The 20289-nt window shown below is 39.0% G+C and overlaps 1 protein-coding gene across 1 annotated transcript in view; it reads left to right on the forward strand.

The window, feature by feature from the left end:
* Nucleotides 1-20289, forward strand: part of LOC309557987 (prolyl endopeptidase FAP-like) — a 163115-nt gene that overhangs the window by 66213 nt on the left and 76613 nt on the right. Inside the window, exons 8-13 of the mRNA XM_082260894.1 lie at nt 1485-1605; nt 3353-3507; nt 7089-7189; nt 8025-8157; nt 12617-12661; nt 20074-20178. Of these exons, the coding sequence (XP_082117020.1) occupies nt 1485-1605; nt 3353-3507; nt 7089-7189; nt 8025-8157; nt 12617-12661; nt 20074-20178 (660 nt within the window). The remainder of the gene's footprint in view (nt 1-1484; nt 1606-3352; nt 3508-7088; nt 7190-8024; nt 8158-12616; nt 12662-20073; nt 20179-20289) is intronic.

Consider the following 20289-nt stretch of genomic DNA (forward strand, 5'->3'; position numbering starts at 1 on the left):
CGCTCTCCTCAGGCAGGGAACTCCAACATAAGCACATGAAAGAAGAAAGGAGGCGCAAACACCTAGTGCATTACCTGTGGTCACCATAAAATGTTTTAATAAAATGCCAAAAACATACCAAAACTCATAGACAAGAAGAGTAAAATCACATTACAGAGCTCTGATGAAGGGAGCTTGACTCCCGAAGCGTGTTAGCGGTCCTATCTACAGGGACATGTTCCATTCCATGTGTGGTGGAGTCTTGTAATGCGATTTTACTCTTCTTGTCTGTGAGTATGTTTTTGGCATTTTATTAAAACATTTTATGGTGACCACGGGTAATGCACTAGGTGTTTGCGCCTCCTTTTTGCTTTCATGTGACAATGAGATTGTGTGTCTCAGCTATGCTAAAACACTGATCTTTGCGTGCCATTTCACAGAGCCTCCCCCCCCCCAGTTAGTAAGCACAATTTAGAAGCACACTTAACCCCTTGATCACCCCCATTATTAACCCCTTCCCTGCCAGTGTCCTTTATACAGTAACAGTGCATACTATTTAACACTGATCACTGTATTGGTGTCACTGGTCCCCAAAAAGTGTCACTTATTGTCAGATTTGTCTGCCGCAATGTCACAGTCCTGCTAAAAATGCTGATCGCCGCCGTTACTAATAAAAAAAAGTCCAAAAATCTATCCCATAGTTTGTAAATGCTATAACTTTTGCGCAAACCAATTAATATACGCTTTTTGGGATTTTTATTTACCAAAAATATGTAGCAGAATACAAATTGGTCTAAACTGATAAAAAAAAATTGATTTTTTTATTTTTTTTATTGGGAATGTTTATTAGCAGAAAGTAAAAAATATTTCTTTTTTCAAAATTGTCGCTTTTTTTTTTGTTTATAGCGCAAAATCTAAAAACCGCAGAGGTGATCAAATACCACCAAAAGAAACTCTATTTGGGGGAAAAAAAGGACATCAATTGTATTTGGGTACAGCGTCGCACGACCGCGCATTTGTTAGTTAAAGCAACGTTAAAGCAATGCTGTATCACAAAAAAGGCCTGGTCATTAAGGGGGTAAAACCTTCCAGGGATGAAGTGGTTAAAATATATAAAAGCACTGCATAAATTGTTGGTGCTATATAAATGCCTGTAATGAATAATCAGAGGACAAATTTGCCCGCCATGATCTAATGCAAGCTACAATGCTTTGTGTAAACTGTACTAATCAACATCATATAGTGAGACAAAACACCCAGAGCCAGAATGTGCAGTATAAATTGTGAGGGTTGAATAAATGACCAGGAAAACAAACTTGGCTGCCATGATCTAATGCAAGCTTTAATGCTTTGTGTAAGCTATACTGTCAATCAGCACGACATGGAGAGAATAATGAAACTAGTTTCTAAGTAAATAGAGTTATTCTGATTATACTAATATTACTACTACTGCTAATTAATAATAGTATCACCTACATGTTTGATTTCAATCTGATATATTCTAGGTGTATGTTTGGGAAAATAACATATATTTAAGGCATGAACCTGGAGAAGCATCGATTATGTTAACCAGCGATGGCAAAGAGAATGAAATTCTGAATGGTATTCCAGATTGGGCCTATGAAGGTAGGTGCTTTTTTGAATCAGTAAAGGCATGAACTCAGTATTTTATCAACATGCCTTCAGTCGTAAGAGCTGTTCCCACTGGTGATTAGTATATATAAAGTATAATTTTAGGCAAAATGAGGTCTAAGTCAAACACTGCTATAAGGGAACAGGTTCCAATTCAATTCCAGAGAGTTTCTGCAGTCCCTGAAGTTCACCTGCAAATAAAAAGGCAATATTTAGGTCTAGCAATAGGTTTTGCAGGCACTGGAAAATCCACTGTAAAATATAGTAGGGATGTGCCTATTCTCCTCATCTGAGAAAATAGAGCTGGCCATATGTGTGGGCTCCCTAGCGCAAGAGAAGTTTAACCAACTTCTGTTGAAGGGACATGTTGGAAAAATGTCCATCGATCAGCATCTGTAGCCAATTAGCTGCAGCCACTGCTCAATGTGACTGAGTGAAACAAATGAACAGTATATGGCCAACTTTAGATTTTACACAGAAACTTTAGAGATGATCCCAGTATAGGTTGAGCCTCTAAATTTTATGTATTTTAAATGTATTGTCCAGCAGTACCCTGAGAATTCTAAATGTAAAAATAAAGGTATGATGTGGCTCCTTATGATTAAGGAAGGTGGGGAAATAGTGCTGGACCTGTAGGGTTATCTTATTGGTATTGCTATCTTATCTTACAGTATTGATGTAAGTGATCTGGTTTGTTCCCAGGCAGGCAGCTTCTACACCCAGAGGATCTCCACAGTCAATTTGACTTCTACTGTAATGTAACAAAAATGTAAATTGAATTGGTACACTAGTGCTAAAATGTCCAAATATGACTTTATTCCAATAAAGATCAGGTGAACAATCCAGAAGACCCAAAGCATTGTGAGGGTTCAAAACTGCCCCTTCCATCAGGGCTAGGGATTGAAAACAATATAACTGGATAGCAGGTGAATTTTTTTATTTCTTCCAATGTGATTACAAGCACAGGCCTTGTCAGCAGCTGGTTTGGCAGGCAATAATAAATATATGAATAAAACATATCTTTTTAGCAGCAATGTGGCGAGATTTACATTTTTGTGACTCCTTATGAAACCTGAAGCCCAGAATCTTTAGTAGTGGTGTAAACAGTTCAGCAGTTTAACTCTTTGACATATTCCAGCCAACTTATGATTTGGATTTACCCCCTGATTTATATTGTAGGCAGAATATATATGCAAAGTCCAAACAGATCACAGCTCACCCACCTGGCGCCCCTTCTCCCTAAGGCCCCTTACACATGGGACGGGCTCTGTTGGAGTCCACCTTCTCAGTGGGGAAACTTTCTTCTCTATGGGTGGCCGGATGTAAATGGACTGCCTGCCTGTTTACACCCGACTGCCATATGATCTGCCAAATGGATGGGGAACAGATCCCCATCCATCTGTTTTTAGCAGATAGGATCAGATTGTATGTGGGCGGGTGTCAACGGACACATGTTGGCTGACACCTGCTGCTCCATAAAGGAGACTGGAGGGTCCTATCTGGTCCAGCTGATAAACTGATAGGTTGAGCTGATCGTTCTGCCAATGTGAAAGGGCCCTAACACTAGCAGATACTGTATGTAAACAGAAAAGTAGAAGGTCTAGCACTCCACTTGGCTTTTGGAAAAACCATATTTATTGAAGGTAACACACATCCTTTTCTTAGTAGCATGCGGGCTGCTATTACCATACACATGATTTTATTGTGTTTATGATGTAGTATTCTTTATGTTTCATTTCAGAGTTAGTGCTTGGATCAAAGCATGCTCTTTGGTGGTCTCCTGGAAACACCTTTATTGCCTATGTCCAGTTTAATGATAAAGAGGTGCCCATTATCGAATATTCCTTCTATGGTGAGGAGCAGTATCCTCAAACAATGAAAATACCATATCCAAAGGTAACACATATAAATACATTTAATTTCCTAATTCCATGTACCAGTGTCAGACCAGCCTTTAAACATTAACTGACACATAGAATTGATGCTAAGCTACTGTATACAGTATTCAGAAATAACTATATCCCTCATTAGAGACTACTTAAATTTTTTGCTGAAACTGAAATCCTTCTTTAAGGTATATCTCCAGACAAAACTTTTTTTATATTCATTTTGGATTAATCAGGGGATAAGTATATCTTCTGTCAGTTTATACTGCTTTCTAGTGCCTTTTTGGGGGACTTTTTCCTCACTTTCTGCTCTAGTGACACTGTTCTCAACAGATCAGCAAGTTAAAGCAAATCTGCAACAGTGACACAGATGGAAATAAATAAATAGATTAGGGGAAGGCTAGAACCCCTATTGGTACTTTATTGCTGTGTCCCTGTTTGTCCTTTCTGTCCTAGTGACCATGTCTTCCTGTGGTGGACATAGTCAGCAAAGATCTCCTGTACAAGAACACTTTTGGGCCCTCCCCAATTAGGTGCAAAAATTAGGATATAATGAATAATGCCTCTCACTTCTGACTTGTCCTAGAAGTGGGAATAGTCCAGGTCTATGTAGCAGTGGAAATGAGTAACAGCACCTGCTCAACCCACTTCACAAGGAGAAAGGCTCCTATGCATAACCAGGACAGAAAATGAGGGGACAATCTCCTCAATGACACCTCATAGGGGAATCAAAACTCAATAGTGACACTTTAATCTTCTGTATAATGCAGTCAGGCTCTGCATCAGGTATACACCTTTTTCATTATTATTTTTGCCCAACTCTTACTTTTAAAAGTGACCACTGTTACCAGAGTGCTCTATAGTGCTTCTCTGAATCTCTGGTTAGGGAAATGCATGCACTGAGCATGTAGCAGGGTTCTAATCCCTTAGACAGAGCAGACTCTGCTGCTGGAGGAAGAAGGAGCAGAGGAGTGATTTTCCACTGTAACTATGTGCCTGCATGGACACAGGCAGTGTAGGTACATTCGAATGCAGTCCCAGCTGGGAGGGTGCGTGGAGAGGTGTCTCCATGGGACTCTTCAAGGAGATGGAGCCACACACAGGAACTGGGGGAATATTCGTTTTCATGTGTATAAAATATATATTAAACAAATCATGTTTGCCTTCAAACTATCTGTCTAATTGGGTCTGTATGCCTCATCTGAACAGGGCAGGCAGTGAGGTAGATGTGTCACTAGTTTACTTGTATTTGGGAATGTTAGTTTAAGCTCTGTATACACTGCGCAAAAAAAATTAAAGGAACACTTTGAAACATCAGATCTCAATAGGGAAAAAATATCATGCTGGATGTCTATATGTTCATCTATCATGCTGGATGAACTGGGTAATGTGTTAGGAACAAAAGGATGCCACATTGTTTGATGTAAATGAAAATGATGAAACCTACAGAGAGCTGACTTCAAAGACACCCCTAAAATCAAAGGTAAAAAAATGATGCAGCAGGCTAGTTCTTTTTGCTGAAATTTCACTGCAGCAACTCACAATAGTACTCAGTAGTTTGTATGCTCCACATGTGCTTGTATGCATGCCTGACAACGTCGGAGCATACTCCTAATGGGACGACAGATGTTGTCCTGGGGTATTTCCTCCCAGATCTGGAACAGGGCATCACTGAGCTCCTAAGCAGACTGAGGTGCAACCTGGCAGCATCTGATGGATTGAAACATAATGTCCCAGAGATATTCTATTGGATTTAGGTGATACGAGCATGGGACATTCTTTGGTATCAATTCCTTCATCCTCCAGGAACTGGGTACATACTCTCACTACATGAGGCCGGGCATTGTCTTGCACCAGGAGGAACTCAGGACCCACTGCTCCAGTGTAGGGTCTGACAATGGGTCCAAGGAGTTCATCCCAATACCTAATAGCAGTCAGGGTGCCATTGTCTAGCCTGTAGAGGTCTGTGCATCCCTGCATGGATATGCCTCCCCAGACAATCACTGACCATCTACCAAACCGGTCTTGCTGAACAATGTTACAAGCAGTATAACAATCTCAATGGCTTCTCCAGACTCTTTCACATCTATCACATGTGCTCAGGGTGAACCTGCTCTCATCTGTGAAAAGCACAGGGCGTCAGTGGCAAACCTGCCAATTCTGGTGTTCAATAGCAAATGCCAATCAAGCTACACAGTGCCGGGCAGTGAGTACAGGCCACCCTCATGAAGTCTGTTTCTGATTGTTTGGTCCGACACATTTACACCAGTGGCCTGCTGGAGGTCATTTTGTAGGGCTCTGGCAGTGCTCATCCCATTCCTCGCACAAAGGATCAGGCCTGCTGATGGGTTAAGGACCTTCTATGGCCCTGTCCAGTTCTCCTAGAATAACTGCCTGCCTCCTGGATACTCCTGCATGTTCTTGAGACAGTGCTGGGAGACACAGCAAACCTTCCAGCAATGGCACATATTGATGTGTCATTCTGGAGAAGTTGGACTGCCTGTGCAACCTCTATAGGCTCCAGATATTGCCTCATGCTATCAGTAGTGACACTGACCCTAATCAAATGTAAAACTAGTGAAATAATGTCAGATAAGATGAGTGGGGTAAAAGATGCCAGTGGCCTTCACCTATAAAACCATTCCTGTTTTAGAGGTTTTCTCATTGGTGCCCATCTAGTGCACCTGTTGTCAATTTAATTAACACCAAAGCAGCTGAAACTGATTAACAACTCCCTCTCCTACTATACTGACCAGAGCAATATCCCAGGAGTTTAATTGACTTGATGCTATAGTCTAATTAGAAAGTGTTCCTTTAATTTGTTGACCAGTGTACAATATGATTTTACAAAAGAACAGCAAAGAATAGACAGGTACTGTACACATACGAAAAGAAGTCTAGAGACCCATCAGCTGGGTGTGAATGTATGGAAGAAATATTCACGTGAAATACTTCATATTTACCTAACTAAAATATGGAAAAATATATGCAAAGTGCTTTTATCTCATAACATAGATTTTTAAAGTACATTATAATTTAAAAATTTAATTTAACCTTAAAAACATTTATTTGTATTACTTAGTTAAAAACAATACTTCATTTTTTGGGATTAACATAGCTACATAAATACTTCAGATGCTTCTTGCCCTTTTTAGTAATTGATTTATGTTGCATAGCCATATATAGCTAATTTTTATGTAGTAGTTCAGTAGGGGTTTAAAGTTTTTAAAATTGGTATTAAAGTCAAATTTCTAAAAATGACTGACAATACCCTGGTGGTATATCCCATTAAATTTAACAGATATTTTCTCCCTAATAGTAAGAATCATAGTATTCATTTACAGAAATAATTATCATGTTATTGATTGTGTGGTCCTTATCTTACCATAGTAGTTAGATTTTTGTTTTCTCCTAAAAAAAAATAAAAATAAAATATATTAAAGTATTAAAATGATATACAATACCTTTAAGTTTACTATAATTAAGAATGATAATGCATAGTGCAAAGACAAACCAATAATCCTGTAGTAACAATAATACCCATTGTCTAACAAACGATATATATATATATAAAATCTATCTCTTTTAAAGGCAGGAGCAAAAAATCCAACAGTGAAACTATACATTGTGAAAATTGATGATTCCAGATATCCCAAAGCTGAAGTTCCAGTCCCTTCGCTCATATCGTCCAGGTAATTCTTAGTATACTCCGAGTTTCATAATTGAAAACAAACATTGGCACCTACTTACAGAAATCAGAAGAAAGGAAACATGTCTGCATTTTCTAACCATTGTTGAATAAAAAGTCAAAATGAGTTTTATGCTTGATTTGTAGCATTATGTAGCGTGCCACAACATTTTTCCTTTTGGAATGTGAATTCATGGAAATCACATAAATCACAAAACTGAATTTTCTTTCTTCATAGCTATCAATCAGATTTAAATGTTCAAGGTAGGTTTCTATTTCTTAGTAGGAATACATTAATACTTGAGGCCCAGAGTGACTGTTAATAGCGTTTTCCTTACTAAGACGATTTACCAGCAACAACAACATAATGTCCAAAAAAATAGGCTCAAACATGAAAAATTGGTAAACGTCCTATGGGATAAACAGCAGAGATTCGTGAGGGTCTGGAAACCATGGATACGATATATACAGTATTTTACTTGAGTGCTGAGTGAAAGGTGAAGATCCGGTGGACCCATTTTTGAGAGAAGAATGCTTATTCTTTCTTTCTTTATTTCTTTCTTTTTCTTTTCTTTTCCTACTCTACTTTAGGGCCTTCGTTCTCTTTATCTTTCAAAGTGATTTTCCTGCTTGCATAATAATAACTTGAAACACGTGCTTTTGTGCCCCCATGATGTGGGTAGAGTCTGTCTTATTTTCCCCAGGTTTTGCTTATTTTAAATCAAAGCATTTAATAATTTACCTTTTGTTTTAGCATGCCATCACTCATGTTACTAAGTTACTATAAAAATTCTGCATGTTCCATTGATGATTCCTAATAATGAACATCCATTTCACAGTGGGGATTACGTCTTCAGCTGGGTGACATGGGTCTTGGATGAGAGAGTCAGTGTTCAGTGGTTGACCAGAATTCAAAATGTTTCAGTTATATCAGTGTGTGACTACAGCTCAAACTCATGGAATTGCCCAAAGGTAATTGATATCTATAGCCTAATTGTATGTAAAATTTCATATTTACAAAGTACTGAGGCCAATTTACCACACTTGGAATATTTCCTGTGCCTTTTTATTAATATTTTCCTGTATTTGTATAGCACCAGAATACAGTAATACATTTACAGAGACGTTAAAGCAATGGCTTGGAAGATGGTCCTTATATAGCTAAATAAGTTTCAAATGGCTGAAGAAAAAATGACCAATGTAAACAAATTTATGACTTGTACATGTATTAAAATATTAAGAGTATATGTACTAAATAAAATAGGTTAAATAAAAAAGCATATGTGTAGTCATTCAAAATGCAGAGTCCTATTTTAGGCATGACTGGCTCCTCCAGATGATGCATGTATTTTCAGTTACCTTTTTATAGCTTGGTGTGGGATACTATGCAAAGGTTTATTTCAAATAGGAAGTCAGGCAAGCTCCTCCCTCTCCTTGGCTCATAAATGTATGGCCTTGCTGACCAGCAGCCATAGCTCCCAACTGTCCCTGATTTGGAAGGACTGTCCCTCCTTCCTCCTCATTTGTCCTTCATTTTTGTCTGATCTATATAGTTGTAAATAAAATTCATTATTTATCTATCCAAAACTGTTTTACGGTACTAAACCTTTCATCCAATTTCTAAATAGCTGCATATTCCAAAAGCTAGTATAAAGGAATAGTAGTGGTAAAAAGGCACTTGGTGGTTTAACCATTGATTTTCTTGTATAATTCTCCTTTAAGGGGGGGGGGGGTGGTAGGGGGTGTGTCCAATGCCTACATACTTTTGCTAATAGCTTTCCCATTTCAGAAAGTTGGTAACTATACAGTAGTGGTAGTTGGTTTTGAAGTTTCCAGAGCTCACAGATTGCTCTAGAACAGCGTTTCTAATCCTTTTCAACACAGAGGAACCCTTAAAATAAATTTCTGGTCTCGGGGAACCCCTGCTGAACATTAGTGTGACAGTCAGTGGTTAGAATGCTCCTTACTCTTGTCATCATTGGGAAGAGTTACCCCCTTACAGATAGCTAAAAGGAACAGTGGTGTCATTGGTAACTTATCTGAGATAAGTTATAACTTATCTGAGATAAGTTATAACTTATCTGAGAGGCAGAAATTGCCCATTGCTCAAGGAACCCCTAGCAACCTCTGGTACCTTATTGCATACTAGAGGCACTTTACTACTATTTCACTGGTACATTAGGATTTCAGTAGGTGCTAACATTTGGTGTTGGGTTTTCAGCACTGGAAAATAATACACACTTCTCTTGTGCCCTGGCCTTAACCTAACCCTTAGACGGCAATTAACACGTAACCCCTCCAGCCAAGCAATAAACCTTAATCTAGTCCCTCCAACAATTAACACCAAACATCCTAACCCTGAAAATGAACAGCTAATTACTAACTATTATTCTGACATTTAACACTAACTCCGTAAACTTCCTAATCCCCTAAAAACTAAATCCAAAAATTAGATTTTAACACATAAATCTTATCCATCTATAACTACTAAAATACTGGGCCTCTCTAATTGGCACAGAATATATCGGCATCCAGTGCTACCAGTCCTGATCTGAACTCAGTGGCACTAAAAATCTGCTTGCTAAATCCAACTGCTAGGTGATTAGACTGATTATAGGTACCTTTTTTAGTGCTTTTTTTTACTAGAAAAGAATGCTTAGATTGTTTGAAGCCCTTTTTTCTGTCAATCATTTTTATTAAAGATATATATATATATATATATATATATATATATATATATATATATATATATATATATATATATATATATATATACACACACAGTATCTCACAAAAGTGAGTACACCCCTCACATTTTTGTAAATATGTTATTATATCTTTTCATGTGGCAACACTGAGGAAAGGACACTTTGCTACAATGTAAAGTAGTGAGTGTACAGCTTGTATAACAGTGTAAATTTGCTGTCCCCTCAAAATAACTCAACACACAGCCATTAATGTCTAAACCACTGGCCACAAAAGTGAGTACACCCCTAGGTGAAAATGTCCAAATTGGGCCCAAAGTGTCAATATTTTGTGTGGCCACCATTATTTTCCAGCACTGCCTTAACCCTCTTGGGTATGGAGTTCCCCAGAGCTTCACAGGTTGCCACTGGAGTCCTCTTCCACTCCTCCGTGACGGCATCACGGAGCTGGTGGATGTTAGAGACCTTGCGCTCCTCCACCTGTTTGAGGATGCCCCACAGATGCTCAATAGGGTTTAGGTCTGGAGACATGCTTGGCCAGTCCATCACCTTTACCCTCAGCTTCTTTAGCAAGGCGGTGGTTGTCTTGGAGGTGTGTTTGGGGTCGTTACCATGTTGGAATACTGCCCTGCAGCCCAGTCTCCGAAAGGAGGGAATCATGCTCTGTTTCAGTATGTCACAGTCTATATTGGCATTCATGTGTAGCACCCTACAAGGTAGGTGCTAGGCAAAGTATAGTGGGCCTTAGCTGCCTAACAGCAGGGCCATGATTTTCAGCTGGGCTGTCATGTCTCCCAGGTGTGGTCATTGAAACTGGGGAGTCTCCCCACTGGCTCCAAGAGAGGGCTCTCATTGGGCAGTGGAGGAAACCCAATCGATGGCCCATTCAGGCCTGTATCTACCCCAGAAAGGCAGATTCTGCTGCACAGGATTCTGGAAGTGAGTATATGTTTGAGGAGAGCTCATGACGCAGTGTCTTTGGTGGGAAGTAGGAAGAAGGTGATAGTGAGAGGACCCTGAAGTGTAGAGGGGGTGCCTAGTGAGAGGACCCTGAAGTACAGAGGGGGTGCCTAGTGAGAGGACCCTGAAGTGTAAAGGGGGCGCCAGCAGTTGGGCCCTGAAGAGTTAAAGTGTACAGCATGCAGTGTGCAGTGTACAGCACAAGCAGATACAAAGAGCTACCTCAGTCAGTGAAGGGCTGGGGGAAGCTGTTTACAGGACTTTTTGAGCTAACCAGAGTGTCAAGAGTCAAGTCTCAGTACAGTCTGGGACTTTTTGAGCTAACCAGAGTGTCAAAAGTTAAGTTGCATAGTTCAGCAAGTCAGTATTTTCTAAGCACCAGCAAGCGTTGGTCGCAATCCAGCTGGCAGGAATTTTTCTGCAAAGTGTCCCAGTTGTACCTAGTTGAGCCAGAGGAGTATCCCACTCATTCCCTTCTCCCATCCCCCATCCCCTTTATCAAATAAACAAAACAAACCAAAGATGCCAGAAGGGTCATTGTCTCCCATCTCATACTTGGGTATTCAGCTTAAATGGGCTGAAGGTGTCATGGTAACAATGGCAGACCCACATCAGGCTCAATGCCTGGAAAACCTGCTACACATGGTTCTCTCAATGAACTGTAGCTCCCCAGAGCCGGTAGCACTCATGCAGCCCCAGACCATGATAGTCCCACCACCATGCTTGACTGTAGGCAAGACACACTTCTCTTTGTACTCCTCACCTGGTTGCCACCACACACGCTTGACACCATCTGAACCAAATAAATGTATCTTGGTCTCATAAAACCACAGGACATGGTTCTAGTAATCCATGTCCTTAGTTTGCTTGTCTTTAGCAAACTTGCGGGCTTTCTTGTGCATCATCTTTAGAAGAGGCTTCCTTCAGAGATGACAGCTATGCAGACCAATTTGATGCAGTGTGCGGAATATAATCTGAGCACTGACAGGCTAACCCCCCACTCCTTTAACCTCTGCAGCAAAGCTGGGAGCACTCATACATCTGTTTCCCAAAGACAACCCCTGGATATGACGCTGAGTACATGCACTCAACTTCTTTGGTCGACCATGGCAAGGCCTGTTCTGAGTGGAACCTGTCCTGTTAAACCACTGTATGGTCTTGGCCACCATGCTGCAGCTCAGTTTCAGGGTCTTGGCAATCTTCTTATAGCCTTGGCCATCTTTATGTAGAGCAACAATTTTCAGATCCTCAGAGAGTTCTTTGCCATGAGGTACCATGTTGAACTTCCAGTGACCAGTATGCGAGTGTGAAAGTGATAACACTAAATTCAACACACTTGCTGCCCATTCACACCTGAGACCTTGTAAGACTAACGAGTCACATGACACCGGGGAGGGGAAATGGCTAATGTGGCCCAATTTGGACATTTTCACTTAGGGGTGTACTCGCTTTTGTTGCCAGCAATTGTTGAATTATCTTAAGGGGACAGCAAATTTACACTGTTTTACAAGCTGTACACTCACTACTTTACATTGTGGCAAGTGTAATTTCTTCAGTGTTGTCACATGAAAAGATATAATAAAATATTTACAAACATGTGAGATACTGTGTGTGTGTATATATATATATATATATATATATATATATATATATATATATATATATATATATATATATATATATATATATATGTATAGACATACAGAACAAGAGTAATTTTGAGCCCTTTTTTAACATATTTTCATGTTTTTCCATCTTCTCCCTAGGATCGACAATATGTTGAAACAAGTAAAACAGGGTGGATTGGTGTGGTATGTTATTGTATTTTTTTCATTTTCATTCCCTCTGTTATTCCTCAGTGCAGTAGACAGGTATCACACCTGGGTCTGCAAAGGCTGACTTGGATGATATAAGGGGTGATTTCTATCTATTGTATTGAAGGAGGACAAGAAACAGTGAATAATAAATTGAAGCTTATAACAAGTAATTTTCTAACAGTACTATAATGTACAATTTACAGCATGTCTGAAGGTTCTCATTTTCCCAGGTCTTGGTATAGCTACTAGCAGTAAGTTATATTTAACTGGACACACATATGATACATGAATCAAGATTGGAACATTGGAAATACAAGCTTTTATTAAACACATAAAATCAGTGGACAATTAAACCAAATTTACGCTGGAAAAGACACTGAATATTATTATTATTATTAATAATATTATTATTATTATTATTCTACAGGATTTATATAGCGCCAACAGTTTGCTCAGCGCTTTACAAAATGAAGGCAGACATTACAGTTACAATACAATTTGGTACAGGAGAATCGGAATCAGAGGGCCCTGCTCGTTAAGGAGTTTAGGTTATTAGGACTCAGGTTGAGATGTTAACAAGCACAAAGTCTAAAGACAAAAACAACAGACATCTCATGAATAGTTTAAAAGTTTGTGGCTATCCAGATAGGGCTCTTGCTAAGACATTTACAAAGTCAAGCAATAATATAAGACAATTGAACAGAATGGAGAGGCAGAACACAAAGTAATATAGTTAGTAATCCCATATGTAGCGTTAGTGTCAGAAAAGAAAGTTCTTTAAACAAATATTGCATTTCTGGATCCTTCAAGACTAGCGATACACTGAGGGCAGATCCTACAGGTCATGACATGGTCCTGGCGATTTGACAATAATTTACATCTTTAGCCATGTAAATCAAGGAATGAATGCCTATGCATACTTCCTGAAACCAAGAATGGGATAATGCTACTAGAATAAGGTCAGTCCACACCTCCCATTCTGTTCTTGGATAATCAGCATCTATACATTAGATGTTGATTGGATTAGGGTACCTGTGCTACCTATTATAAATTCTGGTGTATCTTCTTGCTAACTTATTAGAATTGAAAAAGTAAAATTACTGTGTAAGAAACATCAGATGATAGCTGATATCCTTAGGCTTCCAGTCTACATACTAGCTCCCAGGAAGTAATATCGCTTGCACCATTTCTGAATGGGTTTACTGCCCCAAGAGATACTACTGCCTGTATATGAGAACATTTTATAATAGTTTCCTTTTAAAGGAAAGCCACATTGGGAGAAATACAGTGCATGCCATTGATTTCATCCTTCTAGGAATAGGAATAATATCTGCCTGGCTGTTAAACTGACTCATTGTATTTATTACTTTCTGAGTTACTGAATTGGAACAAGTAGAGGTCAGAAAATCAGAGTAAAATATGATCTGCATACTTGTTCCTGGTCACTGACCTAGGATGTGTTAAAGACATCAGATCAGTGTGCAGCTGTGGCTCGGAGTATTAGGCAAGATAGTTTACATTACAGCATGGCAACTTGCCTTTATAAAAGAAAAACTCAGTGTTGTGGAGTTCAGGCAGGAGAGTTATATGTGAATTCTTACACTCTTGGTTACAGCGACAGAAGAAAGGAGCACAATCAGATGCCAGCGAATGTCAGGTTAGGTAAAGACAAATGGTGTTCCTGTTCTAAGCAGGAAGACAGAGCACAGATTACCAGTAGTGGAGGTTGCAGGCCAAGGACCAAGATAATCACAGACAGCCTGAGTAGAAACATAGTAAAAACAGTTGAGAGAGAAATCCAAAGCATGACAATTGGACAGAAGTCAGAGGCAGGTTGACCATCCTCTTTCCAAACTGAAAAACTTGTTGATAGAGCGCAAGGTAGAAGTTCTGAGTTCACTTTATAGCTGGATAAAGAGATTCAGGTGTGCACAACAGAGGCCTGAGCTGTAATGCTGGGCAATAACCAGGAGATGGCGAAGGTTCATGCCTGATCATTAGTCGGCAATGGCAGACTCCTTGTTTCTCTAATGACAATTTGCAATTATGGTACCCAATAGGGGTCTGGTCTAAGTATATTCAAGCATTGCTGCTGTGCATAGGGAGACTTTTGCAGTTGGTCAATTGGTAATATAAAATGTTCCCATCTGCAAGTGCTGCATGCAGAGGCTCCAAGAATTCGAGCCTACTATTCTTGGCACAGTGTCAAGAAGTTATGGTAATATGCTGACAGTGGTGTCGTCACTGACCTATGGCCTGTCACAGAGAAATTAGGGTTTTCTAAATACATACATGTACACATACACAATCACTTTTCTTTAAATATTCAACAATAAGTTTAAAGTGTTTTTGTCATCATTAGCTGCTAACATTGTTTACGCCTATTCCTCGTTATCCATACATCCATTAGTCAATCAATGTTAATTGGTAGAAAGTCTCCTTTGAAACGTGCTAAGGATACATTTTTACTCTAATTAGTGCAATTAGCAAATACAAATCTAATGACTTGTTTGAACAGCAGTACAAATAGAACGTTAATTATGGCAGTATTATAATGCACGTTGTTGAACTAAATTGGTCATTTGGCTCGGAAATGTCTTGACTCATGATACTTTTCTACCACAAACGCAAGTATGTCTGCTAAATGAACATCTGTGTTTTACTTGCTCATTACTATTTAATGGATGGCAACTGCCTTTTTAATATAATGCACTCTGAAACAAAGAAAAATTAGACCATTACCTACATTTTTGTAATTATTACTGAATACAATTGTAAATTGAATGCTATGAATAGATACATGTAAATTTGTCTGGAAGGCTTATACTGTATACATACAGTATATATATATATACACAGGTACATCAGCATAGGTAATTTATTTTCAGTAATTAAATTCAAAAAGTGAAACTCATATATTATATAGATTCATTACACACAGAGTGATATTTTTCAAGCATGTCTTTCTTTTAAATTTGATGATTAAGGCTTACAGCTAGTGAAAACCCAAAATTCAGTATCTCAGAAAATTAGAATTTTGTGAAAAAAGTTCAATATTGTAGAATCATGGTGTTACTCTCTAATCAGCTAATTAACTCAAAAACTGTAAAGATTTCCCGAGCTTTTAAATGGTCTCTCAATCTGGGTCCAAATCAGAGTCTGAAAGAAGAGAGGAAAGGCACACAATCCAAGATGCATGAGACCCAGTTTCTTCAGTCAGTGAGGATTTGGGAAGCCATGTCATCTGCTGGTGTTGGTCCACTGTGTTTTATCAAGTCCAAAGTCAGTGCAGCTCTCTACTGACCAGCATTATGGAGATGATGATTTCATTTTACAGCAGGTCTTGGCACCTGCTCACACTGACAAAAGTACCAATACCTGGTTTAATGATCATGATATCACAGTGCTTGATTGGCCAGCAAACTCGCCAGACCTAAATCCCATAGAGAATGTGTGGGGTTTTGTCAAGAGGAAGAAGAGAGACACCACACTAAACAATGCAGACAATAACTCCTCAGAAGTGCCACAGGCTGATTGCCTCCATGCCACGCCACATTGATGCAGTATCTCATGCAAAAGGAGCCAAGACCAAGTATTGCATGCATGCTATACTGTACATGGACATACTCTTCAGAAAACAGACATTTCTGTATTAAAAATCCTTTTTTTTATTGGTCTTATGTAATATTCTAATTTTCTGAGATGCTAAATTTTGGGTTTTTACTAGCTGTAAGCCAATTTCATCAAACTTATAAGAAAGACATGCTTGAAATATATCACTCTGTGTGTAACGCATCTATGTCAAATATATGAGTTTCACTTTTTAAACAGAATTACTGAAATAAATTAACTTTTTGATGATATTCTAATTTTCTGAGATGCACTTCTGTGTGTATATAAGCCCAGTCCTGGGCATGTGCACTCCTTCATCAGGCCGCTGATGTTAAACGTGAAGGCTGTGCTCACAGTTTCTACTCTAATTCATCCCAAAGGTGTTCTATCAGGTTGAGGTCAGCACTTTGTGCAGGTCAGTCAAATTCTTCCACCTCAAACTCGCTCATCCATATCTTTATGGACCTTGCTTTGTGCACTGGAGAGCAGTCATGTTGGAACAGGAAGGGGCAATCCCCAAACTATTTCCACAAAGTTGGGAGCTTTAGATTGTCTAAAATGTCTTGGTATGCTGACACCCTAAGAGTTCCCTTCATTGGAATAAAGGGGCCAAGCCCAACCCCTGAAAAACAACCCCACACCATAATCCCCCTCCACCAAAAGATTTGGACCAGTGCACAAAGCAAGGTCTATAAAGACATGGATGAGCGAGTTTGGGGTGGAGAAACTTGATTGGCCAGCACAGAGTCCCGACCTCATCCTGATAGATTACCCTTGGGATGAATTAGAGTGGAGACTGCGAGTCAGGTCTTCTCATCCAACATCAGTGCCTGACCTCAAAAATGCGCGTCTGGAAGAATGCTCAAACATTCCCATAGACACACTCCTAAACCTTGTGGACAGCCTTCCCAGAAGAGTTGAAGCTGGTATAGTTGTATGTGTATATATATATATATATATATATATATATATATATATATATATATATATATATACACAGTGCTTTGCGAAAGTATTCGGCCCCCTTGAACTTTGCGACCATTTGCCACATTTCAGTCTTCAAACATAAAGATATAAAACTGTAATTTTTTGTGAAGAATCAACAACAAGTGGGACACAATCATGAAGTGGAACAAAATTTATTGGATATTTTAAACTTTTTTAACAAATAAAAAACTGAAAAATTGGGCATGCAAAATTATTCAGCCCCCTTAAGTTAATACTTTGTAGCGCCACCTTTTGCTGCGATTACAACTGTAAGTCGCTTGGGGTATGTCTCTATCAGTTTTGCACATCGAGAGACTGAAATTTTTGCCCATTCCTCCTTGCAAAACAGCTTGAGCTCAGTGAGGTTGGATGGAGAGCGTTTGTGAACAGCAGTTTTCAGTTCTTTCCACAGATTCTCAATTGGGTTCAGGTCTGGACTTTGACTTGACCATTCTAACACCTGGATATGTTTATTTGTGAACCATTCCATTGTAGATTTTGCTTTATGTTTTGGATCATTGTCTTGTTGGAAGACAAATCTCCCAGTCTCAGGTCTTTTTCAGACTCCATCAGGTTTTCTTCCAGAATGGTCCTGCATTTGGCTCCATCCATCTTCCCATCAATTTTAACCATCTTCCCTGTCCATGCGGAAGAAAATCAGGCCCAAACCATGACGCTGCCACCACTATGTTTGACAGTGGGGATGGTGTGTTCAGGGGAATGAGCTGTGTTGCTTTTACGCCAAACATAACGTTTTGCATTGTTGTCAAAAAGTTAGATTTTGGTTTCATCTGACCAGAGCACCTTCTTCCACATGTTTGGTGTGTCTCCCAGGTGGCTTGTGGCAAACTTTAAACAACACTTTTTATGGATATCTTTAAGAAATGGCTTTCTTCTTGCCACTCTTCCATAAAGGCCAGATTTGTGCAGTATACGACTGATTGTTGTCCTATGGACAGAGTCTCCCACCTCAGCTGTAGATCTCTGCAGTTCATCCAGAGTGATCATGGGCCTCTTGGCTGCATCTCTGATCAGTCTTCTCCTTGTATGAGCTGAAAGTTTAGAGGGACGGCCAGGTCTTTGTTGATTTGCATTGGTCTGATACTCCTTCCATTTCAATATTATCGCTTGCACAGTGCTCCTTGGGATGTTTAAAGCTTGGGAAATCTTTTTGTATCCAAATCCGGCTTTAAACTTCTCCACAACAGTATCTCGGACCTGCCTGGTGTGTTCCTTGTTCTTCATGATGCTCTCTGCGCTTTAAACTGACCTCTGAGACTATCACAGTGCAGGTGCATTTATACAGAGACTTGATTACACACAGGTGGATTCTATTTATCATCATTAGTCATTTAGGTCAACATTGGATCATTCAGAGATCCTCACTGAACTTCTGGAGAGAGTTTGCTGCACTGAAAGTAAGGGGGCTGAATAAATTTGCACGCCTAATTATTCAGTTTTTTTTAACAAAGTTTGAAATGACCAATAAATTTCGTTCCACTTCATGATTGTGTCCCACTTGTTGTTGATTCTTCACAAAAAATTACAGTTTTATATCTTTATGTTTGAAGCCTGAAATGTGGCAAAAGGGGGCCGAATACTTTCTCAGGGCACTGTATATATGTGTATTATGATTATAAGCAATTACAAATTACTTAAAAAAAGATCTATTGTTTTCTTATAACCAAGTGATGCTGCAACTTAAAAAAAAAAAAGAAAAAGAAAAACCAATAAAGAAAAAAACAAATAAAGCTGGTAGCAGGATATAAGATTAAAAACAAGCCCTCACTGACCTTTGTAGCTTACAGTACTATAGAGCAATTCATCTATGGGAGTGTAAACTGCACAAATTTACCCTTATGTAACCAACACAGAAATAAACAAATACACGATTTGGTGTATTTGGTAGTTAAAATGGGCGCGGCACCTTTATTGGCATATAAATAAATCCTCAGTAATATCTTTATTAAAATTCATAAATAAACTCATAAATAAATAAATATTAAAACATTAAAATTAAAATAAATATATATTTATCCCGCAGGGAGGCTTAAAGGCAATGCAGATAACAATTTTTTTTTTTTTAAATTCTTGACAGTGGCACAGTGACAGCCACAATCCCATGAAGTGTGCCCCTAACTGTGCCCACTTGCCATTGTGGCCAGATTCTAGTAATTTCTTAGCAGCTATAAAAACAGTAATCCTGCTCTGTGCTTACATTGGATAGCTGAAAGGCTGCCAAGTCACTACTAAAAGAGGGCAGACGGGCACCAGGGCTGCGTTGATACCTGTCTCTGTTATGAATATGATAAAAGATAAATTGCTTCAAATGTTTGCCACACAGAGGTCAGCAAGGGTTAAAGCTTAAAATGTGAATACACAATGTCCATAGCCAGGCCATAGGTTCACTTTAAGGGCCCCTCCAGACTTTTGCAGGTCATTGCATGCTAATGTGTATTGCATTAGAAGAGCCAATTCATTTTGAATGTGCAGCAATGGATGAAAAGCTGGATCTGCAGCATTTTTTAAACACACAGCATTTGTTTTGCTGGGCACTTTACTTGTGCTTTGGGGTGCATTTGTTAATGCATGAATTCATAAAGTGCTGCACATCATATGTGTTTCTACAAATGACTGCAACATGTAGAGGTGAAACCAGCCTAAGACAGGTGTTCTAAGTCAAAGCCCTCCAAAAAACATGATATAACTAGCACACAGCCAATTAATCCCAGCACTGTTACCATTTCTGTACAGTAATGGTGAATATTAGTATTGTTGTGTTGGACATATTTGTTTTATTTTTGTAGTTCTTTGCTGCACTCCCGTACTTCTCATCGGACAGTTTATCATACTACCAAATTCTCAGTGACAAGGATGGATTCAAACATATTCATTACATCAAAGATTCCATGGTAGGTGACTCCTTGCTTTAAGGATATTTAGTAATGATATATGTAGATGTGTTTACTGTGTGGATGGTTTATTCGCACACTGTGAAAATATATTGCAGCAAATGCACTAGT

The sequence above is a fragment of the Pelophylax lessonae genome (assembly GCF_965119305.1).
Source record: "Pelophylax lessonae genome assembly, chromosome: 6".
NCBI lineage: Eukaryota > Metazoa > Chordata > Amphibia > Anura > Ranidae > Pelophylax > Pelophylax lessonae.